General features: G+C 48.1%; 1 protein-coding gene across 1 annotated transcript in view; it reads right to left on the bottom strand.

Annotated features, from left to right (window-relative positions):
* The window catches only part of SMYD5 (SMYD family member 5), a 97,859-nt gene that overhangs the window by 19,095 nt on the left and 57,438 nt on the right, over positions 1 to 21,326 (bottom strand). The window contains exons 9-11 of the mRNA XM_069205600.1: positions 11,267 to 11,373; positions 9,194 to 9,250; positions 514 to 608 (exon numbers count right to left, since the gene is read on the bottom strand). Of these exons, the coding sequence (XP_069061701.1) occupies positions 514 to 608; positions 9,194 to 9,250; positions 11,267 to 11,373 (259 nt within the window). The remainder of the gene's footprint in view (positions 1 to 513; positions 609 to 9,193; positions 9,251 to 11,266; positions 11,374 to 21,326) is intronic.

Genomic DNA, 21,326 nt, shown 5'->3' with positions numbered 1-21,326 from the left:
CTCTACCTGACATTTTCCTCTTCCGCCCGCTTTTCTCTTTCTTTCATCATAGACACAGCGATGGTGCTTTCCTAAAAGCACTCGTGCACCTCCTGCCCACCCCTTCTCCTTTCAGTACCTTTTGGTTTTCCAAACCCGCTTCCATTTTGATTTACTTTTACATTAACTGCAATTTCAAACCCTTTACTTAACCAAATGATAGAAGCGGGTCACTGGGCACCATTGATTATAGGGTACGTTTTTTTTCTTACTCAGGCATGGAATTCCTTCCCACGTGCCCTACGCTCGAGCTCACACCTAATATGTTTCTGAAATCAATTGACTCATTAGATTAGGTTTGCCTATTTCTCTTATGAACTTCCTGTTAGGAGTGATGGGTTATTTGTTTGTTATATGGTTTTTATGTATTTACCAAAGTGATCTGCTGCTTTTACATCTCTTCACACTGCCCTGACAAAATACTTCAAAACATACAATAACATATATATAGCCACTTTGAAAAGTCAAGCTCACCTCCCCTTTCTGTATGTCATCCAGCGCAGTGAGGTGCAATAGAAAGTTATTATCTGGGAATGACGTCTCAGCATTGGGGATACAGCTGTGGTTGCCTGTGTTTATGAAAAAATAACACTTTAAAAGTTAATCTGTGAGTTGAAGATAACACCACCCAATTTGCAGAATGAGAAGGACACAACTTGGATAGTCAGCCACTAACTGTGAAGAACCCAGAATTACAGGCGGGTGGCGAAGTAGGAATCCTGTTTAATGTGATTGCATTCGTAGGGACTGAGTCCCCGAAGGTGCAGAGCGTACAACAGACACTTGTGTCGAACCAGAAGACGCTGAGGACTGATGCTCGTGTTGGACCACAACAGCTTGGAGATTGTTGTTCGTTCTAGCCACAAGCCTATAACCTCATCATACATCAATGGTGGAAATGGACCTTTCTAAAGGATCACCCCCAAACTTTTTGCCTTCCTCCTCATATTTTTGCTGGATTTTTGCTCTTGTTGGCCTTGGGACTCTGTGCACTTTACCCTCGCTAACCAGTGCTAAAGTGCTTGTGCTCTCTCCCTAAAACATGGTTAAAATGGCTTATACCCAGTTAGCATATTTAATGCATTTATAAGTCCATAGTAAAGTGACATTACTTGTGGCCAGGACCTGTAAGGTACATGCTATCAGTGGCCCTGCAGCACTTATGGTGTCACTCACTTAAGTAGCCTACTAAAACTTGCCCGAGGCATGCCATTGCATCCTGAATGCAGTGTCACACTGCTACGTTGAATTGGCATTTAAACCACCTTGCCAAGAATTAAACACCCCTTTTATTACAAGTAAGTCACCCCTAAGGTACGCCCTAGGTAGCCCATAGGGCAGGGTGCTGTGTAATTAAAAGGTAGGACATATACTTTTAGGTTTTACATGTCCTGGTAGTGAAAAACTCCCAATTTAATTTTTCACTACTGTGAGGCCTACCGCTCCCATAAGACAACACTGGGAATTCCTTATTACAATGAATAAACTGTAATTCCTAAATGAGGAGGTAGATATATCATATTTGGTACCAATACATTCTAATGATAAACCCTCTTTAATGGTAAAGTTTGATTTACCATTACAATTTTGAAAATGCCACTTTTAGAAAGTTGGCATTTTCCTGCCCCAGCCTTTTGTGCCTGTAGCCTGTTTTGAGTCACACAACTGGGTGTAGCTGACAGATTCTGTGAATTCCTCCCAGACAGTCACAATAATGGGATTAGTTGAGCCTCAATGGGCCATCAACTGACAGGATGACGGGGGCTGAACACAGCCTTACTTGCACCTGAACAGGCTGCGTTCTGTCTCCTCACAATGGGCCTAACTATCCTGTATTGTCACTGCAGCCAGCATGTAGCTAAGGCAGGGGAGTCAGGAAATGTAAAGAACCTTTACAGACCTTCTGGAAGCAGGGTACCAGGGTATTAAAAACAGGACTATCAGACCCACACTTCAATTCGCCATGACCTGCTGTATACTCTGCCAGACTGCTGTTGTACCTGGAACAACCTCTTTGCTGCCTGGAGCCTGCCTTGAACCCTCAGAGGTAAGCCCTGCTGTTGAGCCCTGCTTTTACGCCTGCACCCAGGATTTCTAGAAGTGTTTCCAAGGGCTAGTTTGCTGGTCTTCTGTTCAGAGCCACAGGGACATAACCACCACCTTGAACACGCACCCGGAGTAAGTCCTGAACCCCCAAGAGGTCTCCAGCCACTCCTGGACCCTTGGCTGTGGCCCAGATTTTCCAAAACCAAGAACTTAGACAAAATATAGCCAAAAAGTGCTCTGAGAACCAGGAAGCGACCCGGACCAACATAATCGCCTATCTGCCCGAGGTGCACTGCCGGTCGCACTGATGTCGCGATTTTTCCAGCTATGTTCTTCTCTGCAGCAGCAAATCTGTTTAAGCTGACTTTCGCCAAGGGGGTCATATGACCTCATTGAACAGTCTTCGGCAACAGCCTTCTGCCTCGTACCGCTAAAGATTTTTGACTTTCACATAAGTTTAAAGGTTAAAAACCTTTGCCCGAAACCCTGCTCCACAGCCATACAATGACGGAGCTTTCTCCTCAGACACTCCTGCAGCCTTGTCCCACTGAACTTCTGAGACATTTTCATGTCAAGATTTTTTTTTATGTCTGAAAGTAAGCCCTGACTAGGTCACTTCTTGTATCAGACCCACCCTCCATCTCGGTCAGTGTTATCTTTTGACTATGCTGTCTAGCCTGATCAGATATCTGCAGTTGACTCTTCTCTTTTAGACACTAATTTGAACCTTTAACTTTAAGAATTCATAACTCCGGTTCTACAGATTGGATTGTTGTCATTTTGGTGTCAAATAATGTATTAAAATGTACTCTATTTTTTTAATTGGTTTGGAATTTTCTTGTGGTGTGTTTTTATTACTGTTTGTGTGATGCATGAATACTTAACATATTACCTCTAATTTAAGCCGGGCTGCTTTTCGTGCCAAGCTACCCAGTGTTAAGCACAAGTTAATTTAGTGACTTTTTGTGATTCACCCTGAAGAACGAGTTACTTACCTTCGGTAACGACTTTTCTGGTGGATACATTAGCTACCTGTGGATTCCTCACCTGATGAATACTCCCATGGCGCCAGCATTTGACGGAAATCTTCTTACTAGTCTCTGCACGTCGACGAGGACGTCACTTTAGCCCACGCGACGCCGTCTGACGTCATACAGGCAATAAGAAGTCCTCGCCGACGTGCCGATGACAGTACCAACATTTTTTACGTGCATGAGAATAATAATAATAACCCAATGCAATGAAAGAGCAAAGCAACATCTCTTAATATTGTAAATCACACAACATTGCAATAAAATAGCTATAGATTTAATATAACTTTTTTTTTTTTTTTTTTTTTAAACAAATAAATATATTTATACATACGAACCATGTATATACCCAATATATATATAGATTTATATATAAATATACACATATATACAAATATCATACATGCAAAATGTATTGCAACTTTGAATACCAAAAGGAGCACACTCAAGGATTCCTTGGAGAGACCAAAAAGGCAACGGGGAGGCGGGTGGGACCGTGAGGAATCCACAGGTAGCTAATGTATCCACCAGAAAAGTCGTTACCGAAGGTAAGTAACTCGTTCTTCTGATGGATACAACTACCTGTGGATTCCTCACCTGATGAATAGAGTCCCAAAGCAGTACCACGCCCGGCGGTGGGTGCCTAAATGGTCAAACCAAGAAATCCTGCAGCACTGACCGTGCAAAATGACCGTCCCTTCTGACCTCAGAGTCCAAACAGTAATGTTTCACAAAAGTGTGAAGGGACGACCAAGTTGCGGCCTTGCAGATGTCAACCACAGGAACACCCCTGGCCAAGGCCGAAGAGGCCGACTTAGCTCTGGTGGAGTGAGCTCTAATGCCCTCAGGCGGATCCTTCTTTGCCAAAGAGTAACAGATTTTAATGCAAAGAACAACCCACCTGGAGAGTGTTCTCTTGTGGACTGCCTTTCCTCTCCTCTTGCCCACGTATCCGACAAACAGCTGATCCTCCAGCCTGATATCCTTCATTCTGTCGATATAGAAGCTCAACGCCCTTTTTGGGTCCAGGCGATGTAGTCTTTCTTCCTCCTTTGAAGGATGAGGCGGAGGATAAAACGTGGACAAAGTGATTGTCTGAGCCAAATGGAAGGGTGAAACAACCTTCGGAAGGAAAGCAGCCTTGGTCCTCAACACCACCTTATCCCCATAAAACGTTATATAAGGGGGTTTAACCGATAAGGCCTGCAACTCACTCACTCTCCTTGCAGATGTTATAGCTACCAGGAATACTGTTTTAATAACCAAATACCTTAAGGGGCAAGAATGCATAGGCTCAAAAGGGGACCCCATAAGGAAAGTCAGGACCAAGGACAAATCCCATTGAGGCATAACGAATGGTTTTGGAGGATATTGATTCAGAAGACCTTTCAAGAATCTGAGAACAATAGGGGATTTAAATAACGATGGTTGGTCTGGAAGACAAATGAAGGCTGACAAGGCCGACAAATAACCCTTAATGGTAGCTACTGCACAACCTTTCTGCGCTAGAGACAGTGCAAAAGACAAAACATGTGACAGATGAGCATGTAAGGGATCCATCTGTCTCTCTCCACACCACATAACAAATTTAGACCACCTATTAGCGTAGATAGATTTAGTGGAGTGTCGCCTGGCCGCTAAGATAACATCCACTACATCAGGCGGGAGAGAGAAGGAACTCAGGTTGCCCCGTTCAATCTCCAAGCATGTAGGTGCAGACTCTGGAGGTTGGGGTGTAAAACCTGCCCCTGCGACTGCGAGAGGAGGTCTGCCCTGAGAGGGAGACGGAGCGGAGGGCACAGTGAGAGTTGGAGAAGGTCGGAGTACCATACCCTCCTTGGCCAATCCGGAGCTATTAAGATGACTTGGGCCCGGTCTTGGCGAATTTTCCTCAACACTCGAGGAATCAAGGGTATGGGGGGAAACGCGTAAAGCAACTGGTCGCACCAGGTTATCTGAAACGCGTCTCCCAACGCTCCCTGCATCGGATACTGGAGGCTGCAGAATAACGGGCAATGCGCGTTCTCCCGAGTGGCAAACAGATCTATCCGAGGAAACCCCCACATCTGGAAGATTAAACAGACTTGATCTGGATGGAGACGCCACTCGTGGTCTGCCGAGAATTGGCGACTGAGACTGTCCGCACGTACATTCAAGACCCCGGCCAGATGATTTGCCACCAAGCAAATCTGATGGTCCTTTGCCCAGGACCATAGCCGAAGAGCTTCTCTGCAGAGAAGGTACGACCCTACTCCTCCCTGTTTGTTTATGTACCACATCGTGGTAGTATTGTCCGTCAGGACCTGTACCGACTGACCACGAAGGGATGGGAGGAAGGCCTTGAGAGCCAAACGTACAGCCCGTAACTCCAACAGATTGATATGAAACACCTGTTCCTCTGGAGACCAAAGCCCTTTGATCTCCAGATCCCCCAGATGAGCTCCCCATCCTAGGGTGGAGGCATCCGTTATTACCGTGGCCACTGGTGGCGACTGCGCGAACGGCTTCCCCTGTGAAAGATTGTTGCCCGCAATCCACCACTTCAATTCCACAGCAGCATCTCTGGAGATCTTGACAGTACCTTCTAAATCTCCCTTGTGTTGAGACCACTGCCTTCGGAGGCACCACTGAAGAGCCCTCATGTGCCAGCGAGCATGCGTGACCAACAGAATGCAGGAGGCGAACAGACCGAGCAGACGAAGGACCTTGAGGACTGGAACTACCGCTCCATTTCGAAACATTGGAACCAATTCCTGAATATCTTGAATCCGCTGAGGCGGAGGAAAGGCTCGACTCAATGTTGTATCCAGTACTGCCCCTATGAACAGGAGGCGCTGAGAGGGCTCCAGGTGAGATTTGGGCACGTTCACCGAAAAGCCCAGGTCGAACAACAACTGGGTTGTTGACTGCAGATGATGCGACACAAGCTCCGGGGACTTGGCTTTGATCAACCAGTCGTCCAAGTAAGGGAATACTGCTATCCCCCTCCTTCTGAGCTCCGCCGCAACCACTGACATCACCTTTGTGAAGACTCGAGGTGCTGAAGTAAGACCAAACGGGAGGACCGCAAACTGATAATGCTGCGACCCTACCACAAACCGGAGATACTTCCTGTGCGACTTGAGTATCGGGATATGAAAGTAAGCATCCTGCAAGTCGACAGACACCATCCAATCTTCCTTGTTCAACGCCAAAAGCACCTGTGCTAGGGTCAGCATCTTGAACTTTTCCTGTTTGAGGAACCAATTCAAGATCCTCAGATCCAGGATTGGTCTCAACTGACCATCCTTTTTGGGAATCAGGAAGTATCTTGAGTAACAACCTCGACCCTTTTCCTGCTCTGGGACCAACTCTACCGCGCCCTTTGAAAGGAGGACTTGAACCTCCTGTTCTAGCAACAGGAGGTGTTCTTCTGAACAATAAGATGGGCGGGGCGGGATGAGGGGCGGGAACTCCCGAAAGGGAAGGGCGTAGCCTTTTCCCACAATGCCGAGAACCCAAGTGTCCGTTGTGATAGACTTCCACTTGTGGAGAAAACGCTGTAATCTTCCCCCTACAGGAGAGGAGTGAGTGGGAGACGGTGGAAGCCTAAGGCTGCTTCCCCTGCTGCACCCCTCCAGAGGACGAGGAAGAGGCAGAGTGCTGTTGAGAGGCTCCTCTGGTACGGACCCCACCCCTCCCCCTCCCTCTAAATGACCTATAGGGGAGGGAAGAGGCGGGTTGCTGGAACCTCCCCCGAAAGGAAGAGGAATAAGAGCCACGCCCAAATCCCCGAAACCTCCTGAAAACTCTAGAAGAGGCAGAGGAAGAAGGAGCTTGCAGTCGTAACGATTTGGCTGTGGCTCTGCTCTCCTTAAATCGTTCCAAGGCTGAATCTGCCTTGGCTCCAAACAGTCTGTCCCCATCAAACGGGAGGTCCAGCAGGGTCGACTGCACATCCGCAGAGAACCCTGAGTTTCGGAGCCAGGCCTGTCTTCTTGCCACCACAGCCGTGCCCATCGCCCTGGCCACCGAGTCGGTCGTGTCCAGCCCAGACTGGATAATCTGGGTCGCGGCAGCCTGGGCGTCCGAGACCACATCCAAAAGACCCTGGGGAAGCTCCGTGAATGAAGACGAAATATCATCCATCAGCGCATGGATGTACCTCCCCAGAATGCACGTGGCGTTGGTGGCCTTCAACGCCAAACTGCATGACGAAAATATTTTCTTGGACTGCGCATCCAGTTTCTTGGAGTCTCTGTCTCCAGGCACCGTCGGGAAGGAACCAGGCGCTGACTTTGAGGAACAGGAGGCTTGCACCACCAAGCTCTCCGGCGTAGGGTGTCTAGAGAGAAAGCCAGGGTCAGATGGTGCAGCTCGATACCTCCTGGCCACAGCCCTATGAACGGCCGAGGAAGACACCGGCTTCTTCCACACCTCCAACACCGGATCCAGCAAAGCCTCATTAAATGGCAAGAGAGGCTCAGCTGCAGCAGAGGCCGGATGCAATACCTCTGTCAGCAAATTCTGCTTTGCCTCTGCCACCGGCAAAGGCAGGTCCAAAAAGCTCGCTGCCTTCCTCACCACAGCATGAAAGGAAGCAGCCTCCTCCGTATATTCCCCTGGAGATGAAAGGTCCCACTCAGGGGAAGTGTCCAGCCCACTGGCTGTATCCAGACCATGCAGTCCGTCTCCAGAGTCCTCAATCTCTCCCTCCTCTAGGACTCGCTGGTACTCTTGCTCTTCTAAAAGACGGAGAGCACGCCTCCTCGAATGAAGTCTCTCCTCGATACGCGGAGTCGACATGGCCTCCGCCGACGTCGAAGAACGGCGCCGATCTCCAGAAGCATCTGACGCCGCGTCCGGCGCCACAGGCAGCTTCGGCGCCGAGGCAGGAGCCGATGGACCAACCGGAGTCACAGGGCAAAATCCTGACTTCGACGGAGGGGCAACCTCCGGGGCCGAAACATCCGAAGCCACCGGAGCGGCCACCGACGCCGGCACCGGCGCCGAGCCCACATTCCCAAAAGGGAGAAAGGGCATAAAGGGTGCCGGCCGAAGAGGCGCAGGATCACCCAACGAAAAGGCCAAGGGCCCCGAAGGACCAGCCGGAGCAGCTCCTGGAGCCATCTGCTGAAAGATGGTATACATCGCATTAAGAAACGCGGTACTATCGGCTCCAGGAGTGGGAAAAGCCGGATACTGGGGTGCCTGGATCGAGGGCGACCCCGACGCCGGCCTCGACGTCTGCGACGCCGGAGAAAACACAAGAGGCTGCACCACCTCAATCACTGACGCCTGACCAGGTGAAGTCGGTGACGCCGGAGAGGGCAACGGCGTCGATGGATGCGGCGTGACCGTGGGGCTGACCTCCCAAGTCCTCCGACGCCGAGCCGAAGGTGACCTCGAACGAGACTCCTTGCTGGAGTGGCGTCGTGAGTCTCTACGGCGCCGGGAGTCTCGATGACGCCGGTGAGACCTTGGCGAAGAAGACTTCTTATGATGTTTCTCCTTCTTCTTTGACTTTGCCATGAATAACTTGGCCTCGCGCTCCTTGAGGGCCTTCGGATTCATGTGTTGACATGAATCGCAAGTCGAGACGTCGTGGTCGGAGCTCAAACACCATAGACAGTCGGAGTGAGGATCTGTAACTGACATCTTGCCCCCACACTCTCGACAGGGCTTGAAACCCGACTTCCTCTGAGACATTGTTACCGCAGAGAAGACTACGCAGCAGACAATACACTGTAACCACGAAGGTAACAGTAACTCCCTCGAAGATAACCGTTTCGAATGCACGGAAAAAAGGGAACTGTCATCGGCACGTCGGCGAGGACTTCTTATTGCCTGTATGACGTCAGACGGCGTCGCGTGGGCTAAAGTGACGTCCTCGTCGACGTGCAGAGACTAGTAAGAAGATTTCCGTCAAATGCTGGCGCCATGGGAGTATTCATCAGGTGAGGAATCCACAGGTAGTTGTATCCATCAGAAAGGTATTGTTGCTGTTGCTTGACCAGGGCTCACACCCCAGTCAACCAACAACCCAATTTCTCACAATCAAGAACCAGAGGGAGAACTGTTTTGTCCTTAATACTTACAGCAGCTCTGAAGCATGTAAAGGCCAGAACCCTCACAGTTCAGAAATTCACCCGTCACTGCAACAGAAACAAAAACATGTTTAGACCCTGATCCTTTAGACTTGGTTGATAACCAACACACTTTTTTCTAAAATAAAATATTTTCCACAAAAGTATATCAAGCAAAACGTCTGATGGCTTGAAGTGATCTGCAATTGTTTCCAGCCATCCATCCAAAATGTTCAATAATCAACGTTCTGTCTCATTCCAATATATGTCTTTGCATAACATGAAGAACCCACATATTTGCTGCATTTGTGACATAATCCATCATCTGATGCTTAATCTGCAGTTTGTATGCGTGTTGCTGCATAGATGAAGGCCTTTTGCAAAGGTTGACTGGTCACCTTTCTGTTGCATATTGTTATATTTGGGTGCTAAGCTGGTACTAATGAGGATCAACCAATGCCCAGACCTTGTTAACAAGTGTAGAAATGATAAAATCATGAAGAAATACTATGGCAATCTTTGCTGCATAATTTGCCTTTTCTTGCCGTGCAATTTACTCAAACCTGCCACATAATTTGGCCCTCTCCTGCCACCGAATCCAGTGGCCTGACAACAGGCATCTCCTGCTTCTCCAGTGTATGGCCATGACATCAGGATAGTATCTGCATTTAAAATCATTTAGCATGACTAGTTTGATTGTAAATGCATTTTAGGAGGCCCAAAAAGTATGAGGAATCTGGGACTATTTCAACACACAAAGGCCTAAGTTACATCTACACCCTGTGCAGAGGAACTGAGTAGGAAGGAAGTGTGATTCGTTTTTTACCCATGTGAAGTGGAAGCCATCATCAAAATGGTTGAAATGCATGGAGGCGTGGAGAAACTCATCCACAAATGATCCACATTTTGTGTTTAAAGGGCTATGTATCATGAGCGTAGGGAAGAATTTTACAACCTTTTTGATCCATTTGCAAGACAGGGCCTCCGGTAGCTAGACAGGGCCTCCGGTAGCTATATCAAGAAAATGCGCCATGTAGGCCCCCGGCTCTTCGAATACCAGAGAATAGAAATAATTCGTGGGAAGCTTATGTTCCTATCTTGGATCATCAAAATCTGCATCCTCTACACCAGGTCACCTGAAGATTCAGTAAAAGAAGGGTGTGGTTATATCCAGTTTATGGTCTGAGACACTTTAAAGAAGTCAGTGGAGGGCAGCAAGGCTATGCTCAACACAAATTTCACCCACAGGAGAGATACTAATATCCAACAAAAGAGTGTTTTGGGCTTTTGATAAAAACCATAACACTGCAATAAATCATAAGGCCAAGGATTCACCAGTAGATTGCCCGAGGACACCACACACCAATAATTTATGATGGTCCTCTCAAAAAACAGTATTCAAATGTTTTCACATATCTGCATCAAACATCATCAGACCTTTCCAGACAGATATCAAGATTTTGGAATGGGCTAATTCAATTTGACCGTACATCTTCAAGGTACAAGACTGCCTCAACCCTGCCTCAACCCTGCATGAACTAAATCGGCCACAGGATGGGATTTTGTGAGGCCAGCCGAGCTCCTGTATGGACACACTAACTCAGAGCTGCAGTGAGAGCTTTACATCTTAGGCCTTTTAAGCTAGTTAGGGTTCAGGTCCTCAGCTTGCTAAAAAGGAAAAGTAACATGTTGAACAGAGAAGTACGCTTTCCCTAAAAAATGTATAGCGCGATGACTGGATGTAAACCTTTCACTGTGGCCGACCTATGCCTGGGCAACCTGTTCCAAGGGGGTCCTGGGGGCAGTGTGTGAAATATCCTGTAAACAGCTGTTCCTTCTTTAGAAAGTAATATTCTTGAGATGATTATGAAAAACCATGTAACATACCTTCCCGGGCTTCAAATATTGCATCTTTATGTTCAACAAAATCAGGCACATGGAAGAGAAGAGGTTAACCACATAGGCAGAGCCTATCAACACAGTACCAACCCTACTTGGAAATTAAATAAATGAAGGTCTATTGCAATCATACTGTGAACCACAGACTCACATGTAGACCCACCAGACACATCATCGCTGGCTTACCTTTCTCAATATCTTTGTAGAGCTGGTCAATGAAGGAGTCCAGCTGTTCCCTCTCTGGCGCCTGCACATCAAGGGCATCGCAGCCATGCACCCACTGACTCAAGGAGCTGCAGAAAAATCAAGCGACACACTTGCTGTCTTATTACATACTTGAGTAACTGAGTCCTTCCATATGGTATTGTGGTTATCGTGCTGAGAAACAAAAAAACCTTTGACTTTCAAAAAACAGGTACAATACTTTGGTGGAGGGGATAGAGGTCTGATGTTGCTACTGCAAAGGATTTGTGCCTCTCTACAGTCAGGTGAGACCCGGAGCAGTGTTAAAGATCACCTAGGAGGATGTCATACTGTAAATGTCGCTGATGATAAAAATATAGTCACCATAAAATGATGGAATTTTTATCTCCTTTTTCCTCTATTAAGTTTTCATTTGGTTTATTTTTTTTAATTTAAGGGGTGAACCAAGGATTTAACATCCCCTAGCTCGCCATCCTTCATCCTTCCACGCTTACATGCTTTATTTCAGTTTTCACTGTATTGTCATTGTAACGGCCCCTTTTGGCCCATCTGTCATCTATTTAACAATTCTAAACCCATCACCATAACACCATTTATACGGTTACAGCTTCATTCCTCAGTGAACTCTGCATCCACTCCTGTTCAGTTTCTCTATTTCAGCGACATGCACCTAACCTATAGGCTGTTGGAGTGACTCTCTCACTGCCAGCCCTCCCGTCACCTTATCTACCCCTTCCTGCTTGGGGTGAGGGATAGAGGGCTGCTGTGGAGGGCGACAGCAGTGCCTGGATAAGGGTTGTGGGGGCTTACTGGGTTATGAGACGGATGTTAGCAGTGGTTGATGAACTTAGAGGTGCTGAGTTAGGGGATGGTGGGATTCTTGGATTGAGCGCACGTGGACAGATTTGGTTGAGGGTTGCATACAGCTTGGCATCAGGGCTAGTGGGCAGCTTGACACATTATTTAGACTAACAATGGGTGTTTTGCTTGATCTGAGACCTAGGAAATGGGCACGAGGAGAAGTTAAGGCTTGTTAGCTTTTTTCAAATCAATGTAACTAAGTTGCAGGCTTTTAGGCTACTTAGGTTTGGGGCAGTCAGGACTGAGGGCTGGTAGGATGTGTGACCGGTAATGACTCCAGTTTTAGGGCAGATAGTCTGTCTCAGTCTACAGTAATTTTTGCTGATGCCATGTTATGGGACACACAGCGTCTTGGCGTGAGGGCTGGTGAATGGCCTGATTTGTAGATAGATGGGTTGCCGGAGCTCAGCAATGAGAGGTCCCTTTGTTTTAGCGTTGACTGGTTGTTTGAGTGAAAGACCAGAAATGATTCTGAAAATGGTGGGCTAATAGGATGCGTTGCTCACACAACTGGTGCACTGCACATGTGGAGATCAAGAGGGCTGTTTGGGTTGGTGTCAGAAGGGCTGTTTTGGTTCAGGTTGGGAAAGCTCGTTAGATTTGGGGAGACAAGCAGTTCTGCCAAGCTCCTAATTTTATATATTAACTTACAACCCTTGCTTTGGTCATTTTGTGTAGGTTAGGGAAGGTTATGAAGGGTGATTAATGTGTGAAGCATGCATCGTTCCCATGTACAGAGGGCATATTAACCAGCATTATTTGAAACAGTGCCCAAATTAACAAGGGTGTCATGTTAAAGCCCATGCAATTGTAAGAGCACATTCACTCATTTTCATAGAGATACTGTCACCTGGAAATGAGGAGTGTTTTGCCTGTTCTAATGATCCACATAACTGAAGAATGCACAAGGGCAAAATGTCCTTTGGGGCACACTAAGCATGCACACCTGGGAGGTGGTATACATTTGTTGTACCCCATGCCTTTTCGCAGGTTCCACTGGTTTCTCAATTGCAGATTTTTTCCCCAGACCCTAAACTTAGTTTAGGGACCACCTAACAATAGGAAGTATCCCCTACTAAATCGGATAATGGGTATTTGGTCTGCGAGAGAAAATAGGGTACCCAGAGCCTCAATGACTCTCCAGTATAGGTTGGTCAAACAGTGAAAACCTAGCTCGTGGGAGGTGGTTTGAAGGGTGAATCAAAAATAAGTTGTAAGGAAATGCCTCCTTGGCATGGTTGCCCCCTGACTTTTTGCCTTTGCTGATGCTATGTTTACAATTGAAAGTGTGCTGAGGCCTGCTAACCAGGCCCCAGCACCAGTGTTCTTTCCCTAAACCTGTACTTTTGTATCCACAATTGGCAGACCCTGGCATCCAGATAAGTCCCTTGTAACTGGTACTTCTAGTACCAAGGGCCCTGATGCCAAGGAAGGTCTCTAAGGGCTGCAGCATGTCTTATGCCACCCTGGAGACCTCTCACTCAGCACAGACACACTGCTTGCCAGCTTGTGTGGGCTAGTGAGGACAAAACGAGTAAGTCGACATGGCACTCCCCTCAGGGTGCCATGCCAGCCTCTCACTGCCTATGCAGTATAGGTAAGACACCCCTCTAGCAGGCCTTACAGCCCTAAGGCAGGGTGCACTATACCATAGGTGAGGGTACCAGTGCATGAGCATGGTACCCCTACAGTGTCTAAACAAAACCTTAGACATTGTAAGTGCAGGGTAGCCATAAGAGTATATGGTCTGGGAGTCTGTCAAACACGAACTCCACAGCACCATAATGGCTACACTGAAAACTGGGAAGTTTGGTATCAAACTTCTCAGCACAATAAATGCACACTGATGCCAGTGTACATTTTATTGTAAAATACACCCCAGAGGGCACCTTAGAGGTGCCCCCTGAAACTTAACCAACTATCTGTGTAGGCTGACTAGTTTTAGCAGCCTGCCACAAACCGAGACATGTTGCTGGCCCCATGGGGAGAGTGCCTTTGTCACTCTGAGGCCAGTAACAAAGCCTGCACTGGGTGGAGATGCTAACACCTCCCCCAGGCAGGAATTGTCACACCTGGCGGTGAGCCTCAAAGGCTCACCTCCTTTGTGCCAACCCAGCAGGACACTCCAGCTAGTGGAGTTGCCCGCCCCCTCCGGCCAGGCCCCACTTTTGGCGTCAAGGCCGGAGAAAATAATGAGAAAAACAAGGAGGAGTCACTGGCCAGTCAGGACAGCCCCTAAGGTGTCCTGAGCTGAAGTGACTCTAACTTTTAGAAATCCTCCATCTTGCAGATGGAGGATTCCCCCAATAGGGTTAGGATTGTGACCCCCTCCCCTTGGGAGGAGGCACAAAGAGGGTGTACCCACCCTCAGGGCTAGTAGCCATTGGCTACTAACCCCCCAGACCTAAACACGCCCTTAAATTTAGTATTTAAGGGCTACCCTGAACCCTAGAAAATCAGATTCCTGCAACTACAAGAAGAAGGACTGCCTAGCTGAAAACCCCTGCAGAGGAAGACCAGAAGACGACAACTGCCTTGGCTCCAGAAACTCACCGGCCTGTCTCCTGCCTTCCAAAGATCCTGCTCCAGCGACGCCTTCCAAAGGGACCAGCGACCTCGACATCCTCTGAGGACTGCCCCTGCTTCGAAAAGACAAGAAACTCCCGAGGACAGCGGACCTGCTCCAAGAAAAGCTGCAACTTTGTTTCCAGCAGCTTTAAAGAACCCTGCAAGCTCCCCGCAAGAAGCGTGAGACTTGCAACACTGCACCCGGTGACCCCGACTCGGCTGGTGGCGATCCAACACCTCAGGAGGGACCCCAGGACTACTCTAAGACTGTGAGTACAAAAACCTGTCCCCCCTGAGCCCCCACAGCGCCGCCTGCAGAGGGAATCCCGAGGCTTCCCCTGACCGCGACTCTTTGAATCCTCAGTCCCGACACCTGGGAGAGACCCTGCACCCGCAGCCCCCAGGACCTGAAGGACCGGACTTTCACTGGAGGAGTGACCCCCAGGAGTCCCTCTCCCTTGACCAAGTGGAGGTTTCCCCGAGGAACCCCCCCCTTGCCTGCCTGCAGCGCTGAAGAGATCCCTAGATCTCCCATTGACTTCCATTACAAACCCGACGCTTGTTTCTACACTGCACCCGGCCGCCCCCGCGCTGCTGAGGGTGAAATTTCTGTGTGGGCTTGTGTCCCCCCCGGTGCCCTACAAAACCCCCCTGGTCTGCCCTCCGAAGACGCGGGTACTTACCTGCAAGCAGACCGGAACCGGGGCACCCCCTTCTCTCCATTCTAGCCTATGTGTTTTGGGCACCACTTTGAACTCTGCACCTGACCGGCCCTGAGCTACTGGTGTGGTGACTTTGGGGTTGCTCTGAACCCCCAACGGTGGGCTACCTTGGACCAAGAACTAAGCCCTGTAAGTGTCTTACTTACCTGGTTAACCTAACAAATACTTACCTCCCCTAGGAACTGTGAAAATTGCACTGTGTCCACTTTTAAAACAGCTATTTGTGAATAACTTGAAAAGTATACATGCAATTTTGATGATTTGAAGTTCCTAAAGTACTTACCTGCAATACCTTTCGAATGAGATATTACATGTAGAATTTGAACCTGTGGTTCTTAAAATAAACTAAGAAAAGATATTTTTCTATATAAAAACCTATTGGCTGGATTTGTCTCTGAGTGTGTGTACCTCATTTATTGTCTATGTGTATGTACAACAAATGCTTAACACTACTCCTTGGATAAGCCTACTGCTCGACCACACTACCACAAAATAGAGCATTAGTATTATCTCTTTTTGCCACTATCTTACCTCTAAGGGGAACCCTTGGACTCTGTGCATACTATTCCTTACTTTGAAATAGTGCATACAGAGCCAACTTCCTACATAAGTTACTTAGTTATCAAACACACAATAAAATGTATGTACAGTTGTGTTTGTTGTGTGAAACTGAAATCCCTTGCGGAGAATCAGGTGGGTCTGTCAAGCTTCTATTATATTCACAGACTAGCTGGCGTTCTCTTCTGAGGCAACATTGCCAGCCGGAAGCATGCAGATAGTAGCAGGGTCAGGGACAGAGCATCAGACTAACTCCACACCTTGAGGGGGCAAGAAGGGTGCACCTTCGTCCCAGAAAGCACCAACAGGTCGCCACAGGTTTCGGTCAGATGTTTTCCTTAAAGTTGCTAGTATACTGGGCCTCATCCCACCTCAAATAATGTTGGTTGTGCCTTCTTATGCTAGTGTTAGGAGGTTGCCTAGTTATGGGGTTTGGCTGTGTGAGGGAATGGAGAGGCAGCAGGCTATGTGCAGGGGCAAAGGATATATACAAAGGACACATTGTGAGTTTCAACAAGCTGGGTGTCTTCTTTCTTGATTTGTGACAACCTGCATGGCCTTTATTTTGGACTTCTACCTGGAAGCTACTGACTAGCAGTCTAGTGGGCAGGATGGTAAACAACATTACCCACCACGGGCACAATCCATTAACCACGGATTGCCACAGAACAGTACGGACAACCCTTGCTCTAGAAGACAAGTGGTCTGGATCACTAGGTTCCAGCCTTCAGAAGACACTAAACATCATTTAAGCTCAGTTCTTTTAAAAGAAAGAAACCAGTCAAAAGTTATCAACCCCTAAATAATGAAAGAGTGAGAACTCTTAACGTCATATCTCAAGGATTGAAACCGGTTACTTGAAAACTGTTCACAGTTTTCTGCAACACGTGCATTAGCCCACTGTGCTATCTCCACAGGGAACATGTGAGTCACTGGCTTGTCTCACAACAGTCTGAACAGTGGCGAGCCTTTAGGCTCGACCACAGTCCTACCAGCCCATGGAATTTAGTATCAAATCATGGGTGATACTAAGGTCATGCAGGTCCAGAACTCCCCTAAAGGGTTGCATGTGACTGTCTTCCGCCCCTCCACGGCCTGCTCAGGTGAAAAGCACCTAAATATTTTAGCTTAAATATATATACTGCCAAAAAGAGTTTTAAGCTATGTTTTGAATTCCCACCCACCTCCATCTGCTTCCACCCCATCACTGACCAGAGACGGGTGCTAAAGGACTGGCTAACGTGAATAGTTTATTTAGTGTAGGCACTTTGTATATCTCTAGCAGGTCATATTTACTCAGCGAAATGTATTAAACTTGCCATAGGAAAAAAAACAATTGCACGACTCAGTAAACACCTGACAGGTATGTCATTACATAGTGCTTTAGCAGGAAAAGCAGTGAACGTTTCCATGTATTTCCCTCCTAAATTGACCCCTTGTGCAGAACTCAATCAGCGCTGCGGTTTAGTCTGCATAATCTATAACAGGCAATACACAGATATCTCTCCTGAAATCCTGCTCAACTCCTATACATGACTGTGGAAACTGGCTAAGGAATCCATTAGCTTCTACATGACGAAATCATCCTCGTTAAACATTTCTACATAAATCACACCAAAGGGATACTTAAGGAACTTCTCCCAAGATCCATGTGCGCATGTGCCCACTTCGGCCCCCAAAGTGAACCCGGCTCCATGTGGTACATGTTCCACACATCCACCCGCTCAGCCTTCCACAATGCCCACTCCCTGCCAGTGCTGCAGAGGATTAAAGTACAAATATGTTATATAATACTGTAGCAGAGGCCTAGAGTCCAAGTAGGAACAGCCTCCTGACAAACCTCCTGCCAGAGCGCCACGACTCATGCACTAACGAGCTTTAAAGCAACAACATGGAGCCAGATCCCAGACTCTGAGCATAGGGTTCCAGCCTCTGGCATAGCGCCACGACTCATGCACTAACGAGCTTTAAAGCAACAACATGGAGCCAGATCCCAGACTCTGAGCATAGGGTTCCAGCCTCTGGCATAGCGCCACGACTCATGCACTAACGAGCTTTAAAGCAACAACATGGAGCCAGATCCCAGACTCTGAGCATAGGGTTCCAGCCTCTGGCATAGCGCCACGACTCATGCACTAACGAGCTTTAAGCAACAACATGGAGCCAGATCCCAGACTCTGAGCATAGGGTTCCAGCCTCTGGCATAGCGCCACGACTCATGCACTAACGAGCTTTAAAGCAACAAGATGGAGCCCGATCCCAGACTCTGAGCATAGGGTTCCAGCCTCTGGCATAGCGCCACGACTCATGCACTAACGAGCCTTAAGCAACAACATGGAGCCAGATCCCAGACTCTGAGCATAGGGTTCCAGCCTCTGGCATAGCGCCACGACTCATGCACTAACGAGCTTTAAGCAACAACATGGAGCCAGATCCCAGACTCTGAGCATAGGGTTCCAGCCTCTGGCATAGCGCCACGACTCATGCACTAACGAGCTTTAAAGCAACAACATGGAGCCAGATCCCAGACTCTGAGCATAGGGTTCCAGCCTCTGGCATAGCGCCACGACTCATGCACTAACGAGCTTTAAGCAACAAGATGGAGCCAGATCCCAGACTCTGAGCATAGGGTTCCAGCCTCTGGCATAGCGCCACGACTCATGCACTAACGAGCTTTAAGCAACAAGATGGAGCCAGATCCCAGACGCTGAGCATAGGGTTCCAGCCTCTGGCATAGCGCCACGACTCATGCACTAACGAGCTTTAAGCAACAACATGGAGCCAGATCCCAGACTCTGAGCATAGGGTTCCAGCCTCTGGCATAGTTTGGTGGAATCTAACCATCCCCTTCTCAGAAACAGAGGAAAATGGAGGTGCTCAGACTTGTCTTCAACTCAGGTGGCACAACTTAAAGGACGTGAAAGAGGACTGCAGAAAGGGGGTCACACCGTGCACACTTTAACTACACAAACATTTTTATCATGAACAATTCAGCGTTAAGTGGATAATAAAGTGATGTGTAGCGCTATATAAAACTACTTATGGAACCTAATACAATGCAGTAGACAAAATATGATCAGGACTTTGCTGTGCTGCTGGCACATTCTATCCAAGCAGTAGAACTATGTAAAATATATGTGGTTGTCCTGTGCATTAGTCTCCTCTCCTGTAAGTATCCGCCCAGCACTAAGGACCACATTGTCAGAGTAACAAAGGCGCTTTTCCGTTTCACACAGTGGGGCCCTCTCTTCTGTCTCCAGTGACAAGCACCTTTGTGTGACGCGGTCAGTGGTCAACTGCAACGTGTACTGACCTTCTCATTCAACTCGGTCCACTCCTAGTCACATGTAGGCAGATGACCTGACTTGTCAATGGTGTCTCCAGTAGGAACCTGTAGCTTAAACCCTATTGTCGATGCATTTGCATTACGATCAGTGGTCAGTCTGTGTAAAGATGTTTCCTGCAGAAATCTGCACATCAGAATGTCAGCAATAGGTACACATAAGATTTAAACAATTCTTTGTCACTGTACTCTTTCAGCCTCAGCATCATTTCAAAGGTTTGCTGATGGTATGTGGTTTTTTTTTGGGGGGTGGGGGGGGGCAAGAGTGGTTGTTACATGTGCTTAGCACAATTGTTAGGGCAGATTGTACTAATAGCTCTAATTAATTTGAAAACGTTCTGTAATCCTATATGAACACGGGTTGGGAAGGCATGAAACACCACCACCAGCCAGATTTTGAACTCATCAACCAAGACCTAGAATCGTGAGAGAACAGAAAGGGGCTACTTATCTGGGGTACGGTTTCAAGGTCAGCGAGTCACACTACTGTTCTATAGAATCCTGTTCAGGAAGCTACAGCTGATGCGTGTCCACTTACAGGTTCATAGCATGATCTGCAGCTCTGAAAACCTCACCTGTAGTTCGACTTATGGGTTCCGCTGCTAAGATCTGTAGCACGCAGCCCCGCTCTGACAGCCATCTCTGTCTGGAGGGGCAGATCTGAGGCATTTTGTCCGGGACAGTAGGCCCCTTCTATAGTGTTGTCTCTGGCTCAGGAGAATAGATCAGGAGAACTGTTTCCAACACACAAAGCTCGAGTGGAGAGGTGTGGCACAATGGTTAGAGTGGCAGACCTTGATGCAGAGATCTGGCCCAAGACCAGGGTTCAATTCCCGCATCGGCGGGTCTTGGGCTCAATTCCATTGGACCAGATAATTCTCCCCTCGGTGCCTAATCTAATTAATGGATCCCACTCTAACTCTGGGCAATAGCTTGCTTAATCTCTACAACAGCCCTGACAGTGCTTGGATGCCTGGCTTCACCCTGGGGGTTGACCAGGAGTGGGTGCCTCACAGGGAAAAGCCAGGAGGGGTTCCACAGCGGTATGCGTACAGCGCCTTGAGACCCTAACGGGTGAGTAGGGCGCTATACAAGTGCGAAGTGTTTACATGTTTACCATGTACAGTTCCGAATTATGTTAGATCTGGAGCAGTGTCCCACTCTGGAGGTCTCATCTAGGGCATGACATCCTGTCCTTCCTTTAAGATCTGAAGTATGTAGGGTGTCAAGTTCAGGAAGCCTCGTCTGTGGTACAGCATCCAGCTGCTGAGGTCGGATCTGGCGCACGGTTTCAGACATCGAGGCCTCATCTGAAATAATATACTGTCTGGATGCACATCTGGAGCACAGTGTCCCTTCCTGAAGGTGACAACTAAAGTTGGAGGCCAGCTCTGGATGCCTCATCTCGTATGGTGTCTACTTTCGGAGGCATGGTGTCCCGCACCAGAGGTTTCATCTAATGTACAGCACATAGGTCTGGATGTAAAATCTGGATCGGGGTGAGCAGCACTGATGGTTTCATTTAGGGTGCAGGGCTCAGGTCTGGAGGTAAAATCTTGGGCGTGGTGACCTGCACTGATGGTTTCATCTAGGGTGCAGGGCTCAGGTCTGGAGGTAACATCCCTGAGCAGGGTGACCAGAACTGGAGGTCTGATCAGTTCTTCACTAGGTCTGTCCACCGGACATCAGAAAATGCACGGTTATTTTATATCTATATCTATATACACATACACACACCAGCCCAACACTAGATGGCAGGAGTATCTACAGCTACACATGCCACGAGCTCAGTTGTAAGTGCACAGCCTGCCTAAGGGTTCTGGTTACTGATGCACATGCCTTCCCGATAACCTCAGTCCCAGGGGCTCTCGCTATGGACGCCGCCATGAATGAACAATTGAACATCAGCTCCGGAGGGGGCAGGTTCGGGGCGCTTAGGCGGCTAACATACTAACAGTGCCAGAGCATTCCAGCTTCTGGGAGCTGAGCT

The sequence above is a fragment of the Pleurodeles waltl genome, chromosome 1_2 (genome assembly GCF_031143425.1).
Source record: "Pleurodeles waltl isolate 20211129_DDA chromosome 1_2, aPleWal1.hap1.20221129, whole genome shotgun sequence".
NCBI classification, from domain to species: domain Eukaryota; kingdom Metazoa; phylum Chordata; class Amphibia; order Caudata; family Salamandridae; genus Pleurodeles; species Pleurodeles waltl.
The sequence above is the reverse complement of the archived record's forward strand: the minus strand, read 5'-3'. Positions and strand labels throughout refer to the sequence as shown.